The following is a 19,548-nucleotide window of genomic DNA, read 5'->3' on the forward strand; positions in this document are numbered from 1 at the left end:
AAGTGTTTCGTAGATAATAAATAAAATTACAAATCCTAAATACAGATAATTGCAAATACTAAAAAAATGAAAACGACAAAACTAGGAAAATCACCAAATATTCAAACACCTTTTTCAAGACTTGGAGATTGGAGCAAGACAATAAAGAGAAAACTAAAGCTATCAAGATTCTGCCTCCGATTTTGTATTAGATAGTTTTTATGTTTTCTTATTTTATTATGAATTGTGTTATCTCGTCTATGTGTAAATAATTTGTGGAATTATGGGGATTGGAAAGTAACACTTCATGTTTATTTAATGACTGAACTACGCAAATGGTCTATGAACTATGCGTTTTGCACGTAAATGGTACATAAACTTTAATTTTTTTTAATTAAAACTAAATTTTTAATTAATTCTAATTTTTTTAATAATTAGTATTTTAAAAATAATCGAATCAGAATCAAAATTAAATTTAGCTACAAGTTATTTTGATAATTAAATTTATATTTTAACTTTTATTTCATATTTAAGAATTTCATAACAGTATTTTTTATTTTAATTTTTTATTTTCTAAAAGTGTTAGAGAAAGAGAGACAAAGATGATCCGACATAAAGTGATTGAAAAAAGTGAAGTGAATAATATCATTTTAGGTACTCAAACTATAATAAAATATCATATTTAGTACTAATAGAGAGATATAGAAAATATCAAATCCAATACCTAGAAATAAAAGTTCATAAAGGCCTTTCATGCCTTGGGGGGCATTTTTGGTGCAAACTGCAAAATTGTGATGAATAGTGAAAAAGTATTAAAAATGTGATTACACATTAGTTCAGGGACTACCCACGATATTTTTAAAGTTTAAGTACCATTTGCGTGCAAAACACATAGTTCAGAGACCATTTGTGTAGTTCACTCTTATTTAATTCCTATTTTTAATATCCAAGACTTTTATTTACTTTGTTCAATTTTGTGTATAATGCTTCAAGTTAAGTGACACTTCTTGTCGATTTATTGACATGTGGGGGAATCGAGAGAGGATCCACGTGTTAGATCCACTCCGGTTGGGTTGTCTTTACCTAGCTCATGCGGGAGTTGTTCATCTCTTGGCGGGTATCAAGGTTGTTGAAATGGTCATGGGGATCCATTGAATTTTTTAAGAGAGTGATAAGGATATTACTCTCTCTGTCCACGAAAAATAGTCTCATTTTGTTGTTTTGGAATGTCCACAAAAGATAATGTCATTTGTATAAATGGAAAGTTTTATCTCCCATTCTTTATCCACCTTTTTCTCATCTTTCCTACTCCCTCCGTTCCCAAAGAGTATGCACTTTGGGCTCGACATGAGTTTTAATGCATTATTGGTAAAGTAAGAGAGAGATAGATAGAGAAAGTTTTTTAAGTATTGTTATTAGAGAATGAGTCCCACCTCATTAGAGAGAAAAAAATTTCCAAAATTGAAAGTGCATACTTTTTGGGGACGGATGAAAAAGGAAATAGTGCATACCCTTTGGGGACGGATGGAGTATATTTTACCCACTTTTCCCCACTGTCTCTCTTACTTCACCTATTTTTTTCTCCCATTCTCTTACTATATCAATTTCTTAGTAAAATCCGTGCCGTCCATAAATGAGATTATTTTTTTGTGGGCGGATGAAGTATTTTTTGTGCGTTTATAGAATTTTTGGATTAATTAAACTTTATTTAAAAGAAACACTACCCAGCCCTGGAAAACCACCCCCACCACAGTAATTTATAAATCTATTTTATATTTTAATTTTGTAACTGCTGCACAGCCGCCATTACTGATCTGTCTCTCTTCTTGTTAATTCATCGCCGAGTCCAAATCAGAAAGGGGGCGGAGCCATGCTTGAATGCTGAAAGATGGCAAGAGCAGCTCCCGGAAAGCATAGAACAATAAAGTTCGTTTTCGTTTTGCTGGGGTTATTAGCCCTCTTACTCATTGTAGATCTGCTCTGGGCTTCATCCTCTTCACCTTCTCCCAATTGGACTCTACCAGATTCTACCAATATCATCGTTCCCCGACCTGTTCACCACAACATTTCTACTCCGCTTAAGGTCTACCTAATTCCCCGATATAATTTCGTCGTTTCCTTCCTAGTATTAGTCTTTTAACCCCTAATTGTTTTCCTGTGAATCTCTAAAATATCTCATAGTATTTGTTTCCCTACAAATGCATTTTGCCAAATGCTTCAAACTCATGTCTCCTTGATTTCCATTCTTATAGGAAAAGCAGAAGAAAGACAACAAGGATGGTGTCTCCGGGAGGGTTTTATCAGCAACTTTTGCTGATTTAGATGCTCCTCAGTTGAACTGGGAGAAGATGGCAACAGCACCGGTGCCTCGTCTTGATGGTGCGGCAATACAGATCAAGAATCTTCTCTATGTATTTGCTGGATATGGAACCATTGATTATGTAAGGATAAAACACTCATTCTCATTTTGTGTTTACTTAGGATATTATAGCATTCTTCACTATATATTAGAGGACAGATTATTAGACTACCTTTTTGGAATTTTCCTACATGAATTAGCCTATATTGCTGATGTTTCTTATATTATATACTACTCTAGTTTTTGCCATGTTTTTAGATAACATTATTGATTATTGATGGCTTGTTAATTTTGCTGGACATTAGTATGACATGATAGAACGTTGTGATGCTTGTGTGAATTCATGCTAGCTCTGCTATGGTTTTGAATTTAATATAGCTCATGGAAACTTATATTTGATAGAGCCATTATCTGATGCTTTTTTTTACTGCAGTTCCTTATGGATGCCCAAAATCTGATCCTTTTTTTGCTGTTGTTTTTGTTTTCTTTAAGGTGCATTCTCATGTTGACATATACAATTTCACTGATAACACTTGGGGGGAAAGGTTTGACATGCCAAAAGAAATGGCACATTCACATTTAGGGATGGTAACAGATGGAAGATACATTTATGTGGTGACCGGACAATATGGTCCTCAATGTAGATGGCCAACTGCTCACACATTCGTACTGGACACAGAGACAAAGCAGTGGCGGGATATGCCACCTTTACCTGTTCCACGGTATGGGCTCATTACGTTACATGGTTGCTAACTTTAATTTGCATTTAAATTCTTCCATCAGTTATTTGCTTCCATGATCAACCATTTTCTTTGGATAGCTTATTTAAGGGAAAACAAAGAGTTTTTTAGATTATAGGCTAATTTGATGTGACATATTGCCACGATTTAACTAGGTATGCACCTGCCACCCAACTTTGGAGAGGCCGACTCCACGTGATGGGCGGCAGCAAAGAGGACAGGGGTACACCTGGAGTAGAGCATTGGAGTATTGCTGTCAGGGACGGCAAAGTTTTAGAAAAGGAATGGCGAACTGAAATTCCCATTCCTCGTGGTGGACCTCACAGGTTTCCATCTTTTCCTTCCAGTTTCCATTTTGGTTATCTAAATTATGCTATTGATTTTCAATTGGAAGGTGTTACTTGTTGAACATGCTTGTTGATTTTCTTGTCATTCCACGTAGGGCTTGTGTTGTGTTCAATGACCATCTGTATACATTTGGTGGTCAAGAGGGTGATTTCATGGCTAAACCTGGATCTCCAATTTTTAAATGCTCTCGCCGGAATGAGGTAGTCCAGTTCTTAACCTGTTAGAGAAACTAGCAGTGCATTGTTACTTAAATCTGTTTACCAACGGGGAATAAGGTCCAATTCTTACTGTCCCCCCAAAAGGAAAAAAAAGGACAATTGAGCTCCCAAGATTTACAAATGTAATATTTTTGTTGTTTGAGGTTTGTCTGAACTTGTACTATCTTGCAGGTTGTATATAGCGATGTCTACATGCTAGATGATGATATGAAGTGGAAAGTGTTACAGTCTATGCCAAAGCCAGATTCTCATATTGAGTTTGCTTGGGCAATTGTTAATAGTTCTCTAATCATTGTCGGAGGTACCACGGAGAAGCATCCTGAAACCAAAAAGATGATTTTGGTCGGAGAAGTATTCAGATTTGAATTTGATACCCAGGTATTCTTTTAAATTCTTTAAACATTCCTCTAAACTCCTTATTTGATCGCTTGTTTGGTATGTTTCTGCTAATGGCCTGCGATGGATTGTTTATCCAGTTCTAAATTTAAAAGCAGTTCAGTCTATTTACTCATGAGTTTGTTTCATCTGAATGTGAACTATAACAGAAATGGTCAGTGATTGGAAAGCTCCCTTACCGTGTCAAAACTACTCTAGTCGGGTTTTGGAATGGGATGTTGTATTTTACATCAGGGCAACGAGACAGAGGCCCGGACGACCCAGCGCCAAAGAAGGTCCTTGGAGAGATGTGGAGAACAAAGCTATTGTTATGAGCAATTTTGTTTGTGGTGTATTACTTTTCCCTTGGATGAATCATTGTAATCAAATTTTAATAGCCAATTCTTTCTTTTGTCAATGATTGTGTTGATTGTCTAATATAGAGATATCTTCTTTTATGCTCTTGTGGAATTAACTTTGTACATCACAGAATGATACAACACAGAATTTTTATTCATATGCTTTTCCGATTGTCTAACGTTCTAGTGATATTATTGCTTTTCAAGGTAGAAATTTTGTTCAAGCTCGAATCTTTCATACTCCTCCTACCTTAGGACACAGAAATCATAGGATTCACAAACCAAAGCTCCAACTTATGGCTGGAGGAGGAGATCTATCAGAAAACACTCCCCGTCGAACCCGAGCCCCGATGAGTCGGCTGGCTGGATCACGCCATTAACCATCCCACCGTGGACGTACAAGAAACGGCCGGAAGCATCAACGCAAGCCCCATGAAATGATCTACTCTTAGGCTTCTCCCCCTTAGACTCAACCTTTTTCCACATTCTTCTAAACATTATATTCTGCTTAAGAATGGTTGAACGCTGCATTCTCACACAAGGCATGGAGCTTATGTCCAAAACCCAGAAATCATCCTTCCTATGTCTGTAAGAATCCTCACCTCCATAGATGAGGAGGCGGCGTCCGATGACGAGGCTGGCCGAGTGCCCTACCCGCGGCAGGGGGAGCCCCTGAGGCAAGTTGTGCCTCTCGAATAGCAACTGCGTCCATCTCTGGTGACGTTCATCCGAAGCATCGAACAACCACATGTCGTTCAGCACTTCAAACCCGTTCCCCCGACCTCCAAACAAGATTGTCTGCGTCCCGCCTATATGCGTCAGTGTGTGTCCCGACCTCGATGAGGGACACGGCTGCGCGGCAACGACTTCCGTCCAGGTCCCGCAGCGGAGGTCCTCGGAGAGTTGGAGGATCCACATGTCAGCCAGCCTTTGGGCCGACAGGCCAATGCCACCGTGGACAAGCATGCTCCGGCAGCCAATGCAGCACGCAGCGTGAGCGCCCCTCGGTGGCGGGGAGATGGGGCCGACATCCAGCAGCCTCCACGACATGGTGATCCCGTGCTTCAAGTCGACTGCCATCTGGCCAATCCACGTGTCTGTCTGACGGACACCATGGTCGTTGATCCCTCCGAAGAGGATGAGAAGGTCATCAACTACAACACATGAGTGGCCAAACCTACCACTTGGTATGCCTGAGTTCATCTTCTGCCACTTTAGTGATGTTCTCAAACCATTGCCTGTGTATGCTGCCCATGTGTCATCTAAGTGCCTGCCTGAAAACCACACAAAACATCAACCAAGTAGTAAACCAGAAACAACTTGGTAAATTCAAAAACAGATGCTGTCTGTCTGTCTCTAATAAGCAAAAGGGGCAACTTCATTTATAACAAAACTGGGCTTGCATATTTGAACCAACCAACTTCAATCATTAGAGGCCAACACCAAAGAACATTTCTTTCTTGTTCTACTTAAAAGACAAGTTTTTTATTGCAATATATCTATTCCATCCCCTTAAATTCATTGTTTACATAAATGGTTTCGAACTTCATGAAATCTGTTTGAGCTAATTCAAATACCACTAGTGATATGGATATAGGCACTCAATCATGTAGTATCTTATCAATTAGAAAGCATCTACTTCTAGTACAAGGGTTAACAAAACAATCAAGAAACTCCCAATAACTACAGTAATAATGATTTAAAGAGAGAGAGAGACCTCCAGAGCAGCCACCACCAAAGAGAACCAAGCATCCAGAAACCCAATTGAGAGAATGAGAAGCTCTAGGTGTGGGCCCACCCTCACCTCCCTCAGCCAACAGCCTATGACAGAAGACAGAGTCCAACTCATACACCTGCTGGTACAACTTCGTCCATGGCAGACCATTTGAAGCTTTGAGTGCTTCAACAGGGCCATTCCCCCAATCCCTCCTGCACACAGATTCCCACAACGAGTCCGAATCCGCCAAAGATCTCAGCTTTTTACATGTCATCGAAAAGGACAGTATTGATTCAATCGGCAGAAGCAGCAAGATTGAAAACAGATGGTCAAGAGGGATTCTTGTCACAGCTGATGATGATTCATTATTGCTGCTCTCTGCCATGGGACAAATTCTGTGTCTTTTCCTCTCAGGTTCTTGATTTCTCTGCCCCTCGTTTTCACTGCTCATCTTTTTCTTTTTTTCACTGCGGCCCTTTTGTTTGTATCTTGGGGACGATTGCTGTGGACACGAGCAACAAAATATTTTCAAGGATTTTGGTTACACCCACAGTAATCGAAATGAAGATGGGCATAATGTTAGAGCCCCACTGGCAAAGCTCATGTAGTGGACTGAAAGTGACAAATTTGGAATACCCTCTATATTTTATCTACTTTGGACTTTTTCTTGTAGACTTCACTGTATTTATCTCTTAAATGCTGTTAATTGTTTGTTGATATAAATGGGACAATCAAGATCGACACACAATGCAATCAAAGCAGCCAATGAAGAATTTCCAGCTTAGGATGTGTAATTTTGTCAGTATTATGTACGTAGATGACATGGAGATGGGCTTGTGAGAATGTTTAAATTAGTTTGCATTATTGCAGTTCAAGACTCACCTGAAGAAGTTTAAATTCGAACTCGTTCTTGGGAGAAAAAACCTTTTCTTTGAAAAAAGCAAATGCATAATAAGTTTGACTTTTTTTTTCTTCACCCTTTTCCCTCAATCAACCAGGCTGCCAAAAATAGAAGAAAAACCAGAAAAAAAAGGCAACAATTTTTCTATGTTTATCAATGCACACAGTCGCTCTTCGAGGTGCGCTTAGATTGCGAGATAAATGCTATCATTTTTGCAGATTGTGCATTCGGCCTCCGTTCATCAGCCTCCAAAGTGCTGTCTTCGCCTCCTCTAGTGTCTCGACGCTCTGCCCGACTTCGAACGAGATTCTTTGAACGTTGAACTGTACGATATCAAATGAAAAATGGATCAAGAAACAGAATAAGAGGGAGCAATATGACAGATCAAGAACGGTGTCCCACCTGGGCACCTTGTCGGACACGAATATCAACCCCCTTACTGTCTATTGATATGAAAGCCGCATCATCTACCTCAGCTTCTTTGGATAAAAGCTCTCTCAAGGGCTTTGAGAAGATTGCATTTAGTTCCTAAGAAGAACAGAAATGTCATAGGATACGTATTATGAGGTGAAAGTGGTGTAAACATTGCTTGCAAAAATACCTTCAGATTCTGTTCACCGCCATCGACAGCAATTTTATCTGGTCTAAGATCTTCATATTCTTTAACATCGACCCAAGCAACAGTTCCAAAGCCTCCAATAAAATATATATCACTGCCATGTCAAACAAATTCTGTTTAATCTCTTGTCAGCTCAGCAGTTATTCTCCATGCAACTGTGAAGCACGTTAGGGCTACCAAGAGTCATCAACCTATACGGACATCTCTATATTACTATATACGTTTTTTTGTATATGTCTACTAGTGTTCATCAATGTAGAGGTAGAGATGTCATTCCAAGTTTGATGTGGAGGTCCCAATGCACAAAGACGTAGTGATAAGAGCCAACCTTATGTTTTGCATCCGAAAATAGTAGAAATTCCCCCACTGCTGAGAAGGTCCCTGTAGGTGTTTCTCCATGTATAGTTTGTGAGCCCATTCCTGGTAATCAAACAAGATATACAGTCATTTTCAGGAATATGCAAATCTTATATCCTGAACGATAAGCCAATAATATTTTAAGATCCATCATCATATTCACCATATATGTAACGAGCCTCATTTTTTAAGATTCTTATATTTTCCTTTTAAAAAAAGTGAAGTTTGAGAGAGATACCACCATTCATGTTTCTTTTTCAATACATAAAGCAGTGTTAAGCAAGAGTAAGGATCAGGTTCAATTGGAGAATGAGTTCACCTGCTGATCCTCTGGGAGGGGGTACACGTCGCCAAAGATTGTCACCCGTGCATTTGACAAGCCACTCCATCCAGGTGTCTGATCATTTTTTAATCTCTTCAAAACCAGTGAAAAAGAGATGCAGCAAAAAAAAGTGATGATGAAAAATTAAACGTTCTCAAGGCTGCTAACCTGCACAACTAGTGTGCATTTTGGATGACCTAGCAAGTTCCTCGTGTGTATAGCCAATGGGGAGAACGAAAATATTGGATCTGCAGGAAATTGTCAAAATGCTACTCATACTGCAAATTCATGCCAAATTTGTCAAGTAGACAAGCAGTATATCATCACAAATTCCAGAATTTTTGCCACTATAAAACTCTTTCATTGTTCAGAGGATGTTGTGTCAAAGTAATGAAGAATCTTAGTGATAACTAGCACTGAAGATTGATGGGCTTCTTGCTGGTAGTAAAATCAGGACCTGGTTAAAATAATTCTGAATTAGGGAGTGAAAGTCATTAGAAACATTCAACCACGTGTGATCACCAAAGTGTTTCAAATACAGTACTTTCTGAAGGATGAAACCTATGTAAGTACATCTACAGATGGACAACTTGATATTTAATCAGGAATTCATCTCTGGTTTTATAGTAATACAGGACGAATGAAAAATATTCCGGTAAAAGTTACAAAAATGGCATTCTTTTCTTCAAAAGATCAAACTGTCTGAAAAACATTACAATAGATAGATTTGCACTAGTGAAAATTGGAAATCACAGAATTTCAATTCCACATGCAGTCAAAGACGAGATCAAATAAAGACTTACATCCCATAGGATCCGGCGCAAAATCTACGAGTGAACCAAATGGATAACCTTCTCGGTGATGGTGCATTCGAGACATCACAGTACACAGGTGGGCAAATCTAGCCTTCCCATATTTAATCAAGCAAAGTGATACAGGCGCGTGTCAAAAGCCATGCTATTTAGCTAGTTCTATCGACACGTGCTAGAAAATATGGCACTGAAATTTTACCTGTTCCATCAAATTCCTGACAGCTAAGGCTGGTCTCGGTAAGCCGTGAGCAGAGGTGGCACTTTGCACCCCTCCAGATATAGGTGTCCTGAAAAGTCCAGCTCTTGTACCTCCCCCACTAGTAGTACTATGCGATCCCATAAGAGAAGGTGTCTTCAAATTAATATCCGGTACACTAATTTGTTGGAGATCTGATGAATTACCCTTCAGGATATGAGAGAAGCCGTCACAACAAAGCCAAACAAGCCGTTTGAAATATCCGTTCACGGACTATATATAAGGAAAGATGTCTAACTCATGAGACCAAGGTAGCAAAAGCATGAGCACAGAAACATGAAACGGCCAAATTTGCATTACTGTTAAGCAGATAGCTTGCTTTTAGTTTTTAGACTCTAGGGTCATGAAATTGTCAGCCATGACATTAATCATTTGCGACATGAACTTACATTTTTAGGCAATAGATTTCATGCCATTAAGGCTCAAAGACTTCCCAAAAAACATAATTTTCATGAATATGCACAGAGACACATTATCATGCTACATACTCTAAGCTTTTTATAGTATTCATTATTATACCATATGCGATGACCTGTGGTGCAAATCTAGGATATGTAAATCAATTTAGAAGTGAAACCAAGATTGGATTTTAACCAAAGCTCTGATCTTGTTGACTGTAAATTCAGTACATAGTGATTAGACAAGCAAAATATTCGATAATTGGAGACAAATTAAGGCTGAGCTCCCTAAAATATTCCTCACAACTAACGTAGCTAATTTGAAGTTGTTATTTAGAAAGTAAATCAACCAAGAGTATTAGGTGACAACGAACTAGTTTTTGAGATTTTTATAGAGACAAAAAAAGCAAAGATTCTTATATAGCTTTCACTACCCAACAGTTAGAAAAACCCTAAACCGAGAAAATAAAGATGCAAACTTTTCTTTTTTAAAATTTACCAGAGATAAAGAGAGAGTTTCTTCTGATACCAAACGCGCGACGCCATTATCGCCATCCAAGCTGCTATCGTCTGCCACTTCCCGCGCGAGCGCAGAAACAAGTCGCAGCGCCTGGGTTTTATTGGAACTGTAAGAGTTCCTCACAAAAGCGAAATTATTCCTGCTGGTTTTATCAGCCTGAATTTCCAATGACCTTTCTGAAAACCTCTTAATTTGCAAAGCGGAGCTCGACAGTGCTTCCATGGCGATACACTGCTTTTCGAGGAGACCTCTACCATATAATCCAGCCCATTAATAAAACTTTTTCATCAATTTCGGTCAAACAATTTCTTTATTTTTTTTTTTCATTTTTAGCATTAAATTTCTGTTTTAGAGAAATATGTATATGTTAACAATTAATTTTTGAGTTAGGCCTAAAATATTATAGTAAATGGGGTTCTAGATTTAATATGGGCCATCTAATTCATATCGTCGGCGTGTGATTTTAAGTGTCATGAATAACCTGAATAACTTAAAACCCAAATGTATAGGTGATTTTAATATTTTATGCTTTTAATCAATTCGTTACAAGCTGTCAGTCAACTTATGGTTATTGTAACTGTGTAAAATTTTAGATAATTACAATAACCAATCAGAAAAAACTGCCTGAAATTGTGACAAGTTTCAGTTTGAAGTGATGCTTGCATCTAATAATCTTAATTAAAAGGGATTGTACTTAATGATTAGTCACCACAAAAAAAAACATTTATTTTATAGGAGTACCACTACCACAGATTAATTAAGACTCACTCTATAACAGATATCCACCTGTCTACTATGATAGACTAGTATCCATTATTCAAAAGAGAATGCATGGACTTTTGATTATTCTTGACAACCACCACAATTTTCTTTAGTTTATCTCTATTTCTTTCGCCGTTGTTTGCTTACATCTCAAGATTTTTCAAACTTTGATATTGATGATTAATTTGGTAGCCTGTCATCCAGCTACACACCTAATCATAACAGATTAGATTCTTCAAGTTTCTTTGAAGAAAATTATCACAATTCATAATGATATAGTACTAGTTGAGTATGAAGATGAATAAGATGAAGTTATTTCCAATGATCCCATCTTCCAAATCATGGTTTCTGAGCTTTGTATTGGCTGTAATGGTGCTAGTAGTGACACTATCACACCTCTTTGATCAAACCAAGAGATCACCAAACACAGTTAGTTATAATCCACATTTGCAGCCTAGGAAAGCTCCTTCAAAAGGGCCTAATGCACCACCAGTCTTGGCCTACTGGATCCTCGGGACGAGAGGCGACAACAAGAGGGTGATGAGGCTGCTGAAGGCCATCTACCATCCGAGAAATCACTACCTTCTGCAGCTTGACTCATCTGCTTCTCATTATGAGAGGTTGGAGCTTTCTAGCTTGACTCAATCTGAAGTGGTGTTTGAACAATTTGGGAATGTTGATGTTGTTGGGAAGAGCTATGCTGTCAACCCAATGGCTGCATCAGGACTGGCTGCAGTCCTCCACGCGGCAGCCTTGCTCCTCAGGCTGCGCGATGATTGGGATTGGTTTGTGCCGTTGAGCACCTCAGACTACCCAATCTTGCCTCAAGATGGTATAGTTTTTTTTTTCGAGTTTGAATTATTAAGGAGTATATTTATGGAAAAGATATGATCATCTGTTTTCACATGAGTATCATCATCTGCAGATATTCTCTATGCTTTCAGTTTACTGCCTAAAGATGTCATTTTCATGGGATTCAACAATGCCACTTCCTTCCAAAAGTAAGCACCACAACTCCCTCTCCCTCTCTTTGAATATGTTTCTTACTTGAATGAACTCTGCAGGAGGTATAGTGCTAGCAAGATTGTAGTAGATCCAAGTCTATACCTCAAAAAGAAGGCTTCCATTTACTATACTAAAGAAACTAGAGAAAAGCCAGATGCATTTGAGTTATTTGGAGGTTTGATTTCATTTCATTTCAGTTTCAAACTTGTAAGTACTACAAAACCATCCAAAACTTGTAAGTACTGCAGGTTCACCATGGATGGTCCTAACAAGAGGCTTCTTGGAACATTGTGTGAATGGATTGGACAACCTTCCTAGGAAGCTACTAATGTACTTCAACAATGCTGTCTTCCCACTTGGGTCATACTTCCAAACTGTCATATGCAACACTCCCCACTTCCAAAACACCATTTTGGTGAACAATGACTTAAGGCACACTCTCCATACACATCCTTCAATTATGCCCCCAGCTATCTTTGCCACACCATTCAGACAGGATGATCCCCGGATGCAAGAGATTGATGAGAAGCTGCTCAACCACGGCCATGGAAGGTTCGTGCCGGGAAAGTGGTGCAACCAAACAGAGCTACTGAATCAGAGTGATACAAGTGATCAAGATTTGTGTTCAATGTGGGGAGATATTGATGTTGTGCAGCCAACAAATCAAGGGATTAAGCTGCAAAAATTCTTTTTAAGAGCTGTGGGAGAGAAGAATTTGGCAAGTAGTCAGTGTGGAAGTTATGTTATGCATGAAGCAACACAGGTTAAAATGTAATATAATGTTGGTTTTGAAATTGAGATTCAGAGCTAGTTCTATTTCTTAAAATGAGGGTTCGTTTGATTGCTATGTTAGAAAATAACAAGATAGTTATCTTAAGATAGTCTTTTCGGGCCGAAAGTAAGATAGTGTCAGATAGTATTTTTATGATGCTGTTTGATTAACAAGATAATGTTTCATAGATAAGGTTTAACATGACAAAAATGTCCTTGCTACAAAAGCTCTTCATTGTAAAATCTCCTTGCTTATATCATCTTCACAGCCATGTTCTTGATTTCAATTCCCATGTTCTTGATTTCAATTCTCATACCTCGCCTTCGTCCAATTCCCAAGCAGCAATTGCTTTTCCACAAATCAAAATTCTAATGATTAAATAAAAATTCAGCAAATGAATCCTCAAAAAGAAAACATTTAAATCTGAATTTCGACAAAGAGAAACGCATATCTTTGTCAAACTTATCATTCCATCCAAAATCAAGCAAAATAACGATGAAACGGAAACCGCCAAGCAAGTTCCAAACAAATTGAAGGCTGACCAAGTTACCGGAGCAAGTTCCAAATCACTAACTCAAGCCCTAAACTCTAGATGAAGAAATGATCGCCGGTTCCAGTACGGAGAGTCGACGCGGAGCTCTCTGACGATACGAGCCATGGAGCGCGTGAGATGTCGGGGGGAGAGGGGGAAGAAGAAGAAGAAGAATCTCGTGGGATTGTAAGTGAGGAAGGGACTATGGAGGATGGAATTGTAGAAGAGAGAGACGACTTGTAGAAAAATTGGGTTGAGTTGTAGAAGAAATAGATGAAGTTGCAGAAGAGAGAGAAAAAATAATGGGTGTGAGAAAGATGAGTTGGAGAGAAAGTGAAAGGGTAAAAGTGGCTGTCTTAGATAAACAGTGCACTATCACAACATTTGGGTGGTATAGTGTAATCTCTAATTTATGGGTAGTCCATCGGGCCTCAGCGGGCTTTGACCATTTTTTCGGGCCTAGAGATACTAATAACATGACAATCAAACATCATATAAGCATAGATAAGAGGCACTATCAATGCCTAACATGGCAATCAAACGAACCCTGAGAGTATTAGAGCTGTCAAATATGATCCGGCCCAAATTCTAAATAACTCACTACATCACATGCTTAAAAAATCCAAAAACTATCCGATCGAATCAAGCCCGTCCCAAAAATTTATAGATGGGCATTGGCCGGAAAAGACACCTTCTCTATTTTATTCTCTTTCTCCACTTTTTAACTACTTTAATAGTACTATCATTTTTCTAAAACTCTTGCTTAAAAGAAGTGTCTCACATTTTATGGGACGGATGGAGTATCCAATACTCCTAGTAGGATTGATGTAGGTCCTTGGAGCTAACTTATGGTAGATCATGAATCCATGAATAATTCATTTGTCACTCATAATATCACATGAACTAGATAAAATCATCATTTTATTCAACTTTATAGCCAACCAATTTGATGCTAAAAGAGGAACAAATGAGTTGTAACCCACCAAGTTGTTCACCACATGTTTCATCCATACAAAAATTTTGCAATACATTGACAATATAGTTAGTGTAATGCTAATTAAGCATTAAGATATTACTCCATATCAAACTAACTAAAGCATTCACATAATATCATCGAATGATATATAAAGTGTTCGGCCAAAACTCCAATTATACCAAAAAATCCCTACACAAGATATTTTTTTGACAAGTAGCACATGACATTTGGTGGATCACATTTAACATGTGTGGAATTCATTGGCCTAAGGCAGTTAGTTTGGTACATGTAATTATATCATTGCCACCAACAATTACCTAACTTCCCCAAAATAAGGGCACAATTTTTAGCTCACGTTAAAAAATGAAATAATGTGGTAAACTTATAGCTTTTTCAAGTTATTAACCACATGCTATAAAGTTGATATCCTCTCTTGTTAGGTTCAAGTAAACATACAAGTGAAGCGCACTTATAACCACCGTTCTTATGTTATAGATATCGTTTAATATTATATATCGTTATTTTTCACGTGTCAATATAGAGTTCTAAAAATTTAAATTTTTTTAATCATGAATGCAAAGAAGACATCCTTATGAGGAAGCAAATTACCATAAATAAAATAGAAGCCTATATAGCTTAAGAGAATAGATTGAACTATACTTTACCAAACCAAATGTGCTATATTTTGATAATATTATTGTTAATATATAAAAAGGTAAACTGCAAAAAACAATACTCCGCCAACCTTTGCCAAAAAAAAATCTAATCCTTATTAATATCCTGGCTCCACGTGTTAGGTTATAGACTATAGTTATGGTTAGCAAATAGCAACGCATTACTATTTAACTATTAAGCGGTCATAAACAACAAATATCTAACTTATAGTATAATAATGTGATAAGTGGGACATACACAAATTATAATTTGACATGTATAATTTATGACCGTGAATAACTTGAGATAGAAAAGGAGGAATATTGTAACCACAAGCTAATAAATTATAATAGTAAATTTGATTCCATTTTTGAACAATATATTAAAGTGAGTGATGACCTCTCAACTACTTAATGCATTTTCAACCAAAATTACATTGTGTGGCCAATTCTTGTGCTGCTATTCCAACACTCAACATTCCTTACCACCAAAGTTTATTCACCTCGCAACGTAACTTCCATATTTCTTTTTTACTAGTGTTTCAAAATTTATTTCTTGTATATTTAAGAGTACTAATTACCTAAAAAATTCGGCATATATTTGACTACAATTTGTTACAATCATTTTAGCATTACAATTAATTATCCTTAATAGAATTAATTCTTAAAAGCATTTGGTTGATTAAAAAAATTACTCCATACGATCAGTAATAAATTGGAAATGACTTAAAATGTCAAGAAAAAAAATATAGACATTACTAATATTTTAATACTCCCTTCATCCAAAAAAATAAAGACGGTTGAGACGAAACGAGAATTAATACATAATTGGTAAAGTATGAGAGATGAGGAGAATATTAGTTAAAATAGTATTAATTAATAGTGAGACTCATATTATTATTATTCACGTTTAATGGTGGGCCTAGTAATGAGTTTGTGAAAAGTTTGAGATAATTTTATGGGGACGGAGGAGGTAGTAGTAGTATGCAGGCTTTTGAAAGCATCTTAATTAGTATCGTGTGAATTGGGATTGTAGAAATAATTTTTACGTTGACGACTTTGATCAATCGCATAACGTGGATCATACTCGTATTTGTAGAAAATTATGCAATATTTACTTGTGAAATTCAGTCCAGACAAATACTCTCCTACTCCTATTATAGAGGGAGTAGTAATTAGTTGCACATCAAAATGATCGGATTCATTGGAATTAAGGAGTAAATAATTCAAGAAAAAAAAACAGAAAGCTTAAACAAATAGTAATATTGGGTTGGGCGGAAATAAAAAAGGTAGCTCTAGCTCTCAGCCCATCCTTCTTCGAGCTGAGGCTGAGGGCGGCGTCGATCGAATTTGGATGCGGCGGCTAGTATAATCTTGGCTGGAACGCCTGAGATCTCCTGCAAGCGCCTCAAAATCCGTGGCGTTTTTTGGAGGCCTAGGCCTAGCCACATCGACGCCGCCAAGCACACCCGCAACGGCAGCCGACCGGTGCACGTCTTCATCGCTCTGCACACCTCCCCTGCTGCCCATCTCTCCTCGATCCCTAGCTTACGGCACCAGTTGTTGAAAACGCTCTCCGCATTCACCAACCTCCTCTTCCTTCCGCAAGAGGAGGATGAGGAGTCGCCGGAGTATACTTTGTTGGCGCTGCTGCTGGTGGACGATAGAGATCCGAGATCGTCCTCGTCACAGGAAGGACAGAGAGAGTCTACGCCTACGCCTACGCCGGTGCCGGTGAAGCTCCTGCAATTGGAGCAGACGGCGCGGCGGACGTGGCGCGCTACGAGGAAGTTCGCCTGGTGGACTTTAACGTCGCAATTCCGGCAGAGGAATGCGGCGTCGGAGGGGCAGAAGACGGCGGCGTTCGCATTGCAGAGCTCGCAGAGGCGCAGCTTCATTTCTGATATGGTTCAGAATTGAAATCGAATGATTTGAGTATAGGTGTGAGAGGAATAGTAGGGATTGTGTGAATAAGCGATTCAAACTCGGTGTTTGTGAGAGAGAGAATCACGTAGTGTATTCAATTTAAAAACAAAGACTACCAAATACACCACATATATATAATGGTGTGGTGTGGTGTGGTGTGGGTGGAATTATTATTTAGTTGAGTTAAAATTGGAAAATGAAAGAAACCAAATCCCACCACATACAATACAAACATGTGTTCTTATTTTAATCTCTCTCTTGTATTTTTCCACCACACACACAAACCCATCACACAGATACACACATAATCTCTTTAATATTTCTTTTTCAAAATCAATCCCTGTCCACACAAACCTCGTTTCCTTCGAACACACTTCCTACTCATTTTCCTTTTCTTTTTCAATTCGCACTTTTATTACTATTACTATTACTATTACTATTTATTACTACATAAACTAAGAATAATTATACAGTAGTCGATTAACATTATCATTATATGAAATATTTAATTTTATTTTGCGAATTATTATGTCCACATATAGTTTTGCAATGGGATTTATCTACACTAAGTGAAGAAAAATGACATGACCATTATTGTTGCATGGGAATTCTGATATTCACACACACCAACGTCATTCTGATTTTTCTATAATTTGAATACAAAATAGTGAAACGGCATCTGTTTTGGGCATAGGAGATAATTAATTTGTACACTACTAATTTAAAATGTGTACTCCTACAATACAACTTGAGTAATTTTAAATGTCAATTACTTATTTTACTTTGACATTTATGTTATTGAAAGTCACAAAAACATTACTTTAATAAACTAACATTGAATTGTAAACTTTCTCCCTTTATAATTTATAAGGATGAGAGTCCTAAATCCTAATTGAACTCAACTCCCACATTCTTCAATTACAGATAGTATTTTTCTCTCTTTTATTTTTATGTAAAATTATTGTGGTGAATAGGTAATGAGAAACGAAAATGGGGATGAGGAATGAAATATTGGAGAGATGGGGTAGCAAAGTGTGAATATTGAAAGTTTGTAGAAAATATCTAGAGGTTCTGTTTACAACGATGATGGAGTGGGCGACACGTGGCGAAAATGGGCCGTCTAACTGAATATGGCCTACGCAGGCTTATTGTCCTTTTGTTTCCATCTCTACATTCTCTACCCCCTATATACACTCACTCACCAACTTCATCTATAATCCAATAAATATTTTACGTTGTTTGCTTCCCTTAATTAATTTTCAAGTAAAGAAAAAAGTGATTAAGATATTACAAAATATAATTACAGTAGTTTTATTTTTGAATGACAAATCAAAATTCAGATATTTATGTTACTATGAAAAAATAAATTGGGATTTTTTTATTAAAAGTGTTCATTTATTTTGATTTAAGTATTTTCATCTGATTACTTATTATAACTAGAACTTCCAATTTGCCTCGATTTGATACCGCTCTTGCAATTTGCACCGAAGCAATGCTTTACCCCGTGGATGTTGCATTGGATAAAGCGATACAAAATAATCTTCAATTAAAAATAAACAGTTCACATTATTTTATCAAAACGATAGCTCTATATTGATTTAAGGTTCATTTTAAATCCATCTCTATATCAACATAATGATAGAAAAAAGGTATAGTTTACTTCTTTTTTTTCCATGCCTTCAATTCTTACGTTCCTTTTCAGCGTATAAATAACTACCATCTCTTACACATGTTTAGATTTAATCTTAATAAGATAGAAATGTGAAGTATGTGACACATCTTCATAGACCAATAACTATATGTAATCATCCCTTTATGTATGGGATAATGAATGGAACTCGTGAATTTACTAATGCTTCATTTTTTTTCTTATACCGAACTACTTATGACAATGTACTTCTAAAATTGCTTATATTGATGAAGAAGAATCATGCAACTGAAGTAGTTATGTATTTTAAAATGTTATTACTGGAGGATATGATTAAATTATCGAAGAGGCTTAAGCCCTTAACAAATTTAATGTTTTTCCTTTTATAAAATTCAAAATGTTACTCTATGGTGTACTTCTTTATTCATATTAGATAAGTACTATAATATATCACCGGGGGATATGAATAAATTATGGACGAGGCTTGAGCCATTAATAAACTTAATGTTTTTCCTTTATTAAAAGTTAAAATGTTACTATGAGTACTTTTTTATTTATGTCTAGAGAGGATATGAATAAATGTACCATTTATGTAAAGTTTATGATCTAAATTATTTCAAAATACAGTTTCAACTTTCAAATAATATTTAGATAGTATAATTTCTATTCAATTTTTTTCTACGTCTCTATATAGTTGATATCAAAATATGTACTTAAAAAATTCAAAATTTAAATTTCAATGACAACGATGGGTTAGCAAATGCATGAAGCATCACATTCATTTTCATCGGACGAGATTAATTGCGTGAAATAATCACCAAACTTTTCTACAGTAAAACTGTAACGTGTCGGCCTCCCATTGGGCCATCACGCAACCACTAGAATCTCTACACCTGATTAATTTCTTGATCAGCCACGTGGCGAACAAGAGTGATGAAGCGGCGAATTTTTGATGTTTGTAAATGCAGGAAATAAATGAAGATCAACACAGAGA

General features: G+C 37.1%; 5 protein-coding genes across 5 annotated transcripts; 2 read left to right on the forward strand and 3 right to left on the reverse strand.

Moving 5' to 3' along the window:
- The first annotated feature begins 1,755 nt into the window (after nucleotides 1–1,755).
- On the forward strand, nucleotides 1,756–4,490 carry LOC121797690 (kelch repeat-containing protein At3g27220-like). The gene is made up of 7 exons (XM_042196359.1): nucleotides 1,756–2,062; nucleotides 2,232–2,420; nucleotides 2,831–3,060; nucleotides 3,234–3,404; nucleotides 3,521–3,626; nucleotides 3,816–4,022; nucleotides 4,190–4,490. The coding sequence occupies exons 1-7, from the start codon at nucleotides 1,868–1,870 to the stop codon at nucleotides 4,352–4,354; spliced, it is 1,263 nt and encodes a 420-aa protein (XP_042052293.1). The 5' UTR covers nucleotides 1,756–1,867; the 3' UTR covers nucleotides 4,355–4,490.
- Nucleotides 4,491–4,511: 21 nt separating this feature from the next.
- Nucleotides 4,512–7,114, reverse strand: LOC121797689 (F-box/kelch-repeat protein At1g51550-like). The gene is made up of 3 exons (XM_042196358.1): nucleotides 6,978–7,114; nucleotides 6,096–6,597; nucleotides 4,512–5,652 (listed from the first exon to the last, which is right to left on the reverse strand). Exons 2-3 carry the CDS (start codon nucleotides 6,544–6,546, stop codon nucleotides 4,673–4,675), a joined length of 1,431 nt encoding a protein of 476 aa, XP_042052292.1. The 5' UTR covers nucleotides 6,547–6,597; nucleotides 6,978–7,114; the 3' UTR covers nucleotides 4,512–4,672.
- On the reverse strand, nucleotides 7,006–10,561 carry LOC121797691. The gene is made up of 9 exons (XM_042196360.1): nucleotides 10,260–10,561; nucleotides 9,306–9,509; nucleotides 9,098–9,200; nucleotides 8,463–8,542; nucleotides 8,292–8,369; nucleotides 7,944–8,035; nucleotides 7,598–7,709; nucleotides 7,399–7,524; nucleotides 7,006–7,319 (listed from the first exon to the last, which is right to left on the reverse strand). Exons 1-9 carry the CDS (start codon nucleotides 10,500–10,502, stop codon nucleotides 7,203–7,205), a joined length of 1,155 nt encoding a protein of 384 aa, XP_042052294.1. The 5' UTR covers nucleotides 10,503–10,561; the 3' UTR covers nucleotides 7,006–7,202.
- Nucleotides 10,562–11,111: 550 nt separating this feature from the next.
- On the forward strand, nucleotides 11,112–12,873 carry LOC121801416 (beta-glucuronosyltransferase GlcAT14C-like). Its single transcript, XM_042200898.1, has 4 exons — nucleotides 11,112–11,874; nucleotides 11,968–12,043; nucleotides 12,107–12,222; nucleotides 12,296–12,873. The coding sequence occupies exons 1-4, from the start codon at nucleotides 11,334–11,336 to the stop codon at nucleotides 12,820–12,822; spliced, it is 1,260 nt and encodes a 419-aa protein (XP_042056832.1). The 5' UTR covers nucleotides 11,112–11,333; the 3' UTR covers nucleotides 12,823–12,873.
- Nucleotides 12,874–16,106: 3,233 nt separating this feature from the next.
- LOC121799386 (B-box zinc finger protein 32-like) lies at nucleotides 16,107–17,014 on the reverse strand. The gene has a single exon (XM_042198747.1). The coding sequence runs from the start codon at nucleotides 16,876–16,878 to the stop codon at nucleotides 16,276–16,278; it is 603 nt and encodes a 200-aa protein (XP_042054681.1). The 5' UTR covers nucleotides 16,879–17,014; the 3' UTR covers nucleotides 16,107–16,275.
- Between the last annotated feature and the right edge of the window lie 2,534 nt (nucleotides 17,015–19,548).

This window comes from Salvia splendens, chromosome 4 (assembly GCF_004379255.2).
Source record: "Salvia splendens isolate huo1 chromosome 4, SspV2, whole genome shotgun sequence".
Classification (NCBI taxonomy): Eukaryota; Viridiplantae; Streptophyta; class Magnoliopsida; order Lamiales; family Lamiaceae; genus Salvia; species Salvia splendens.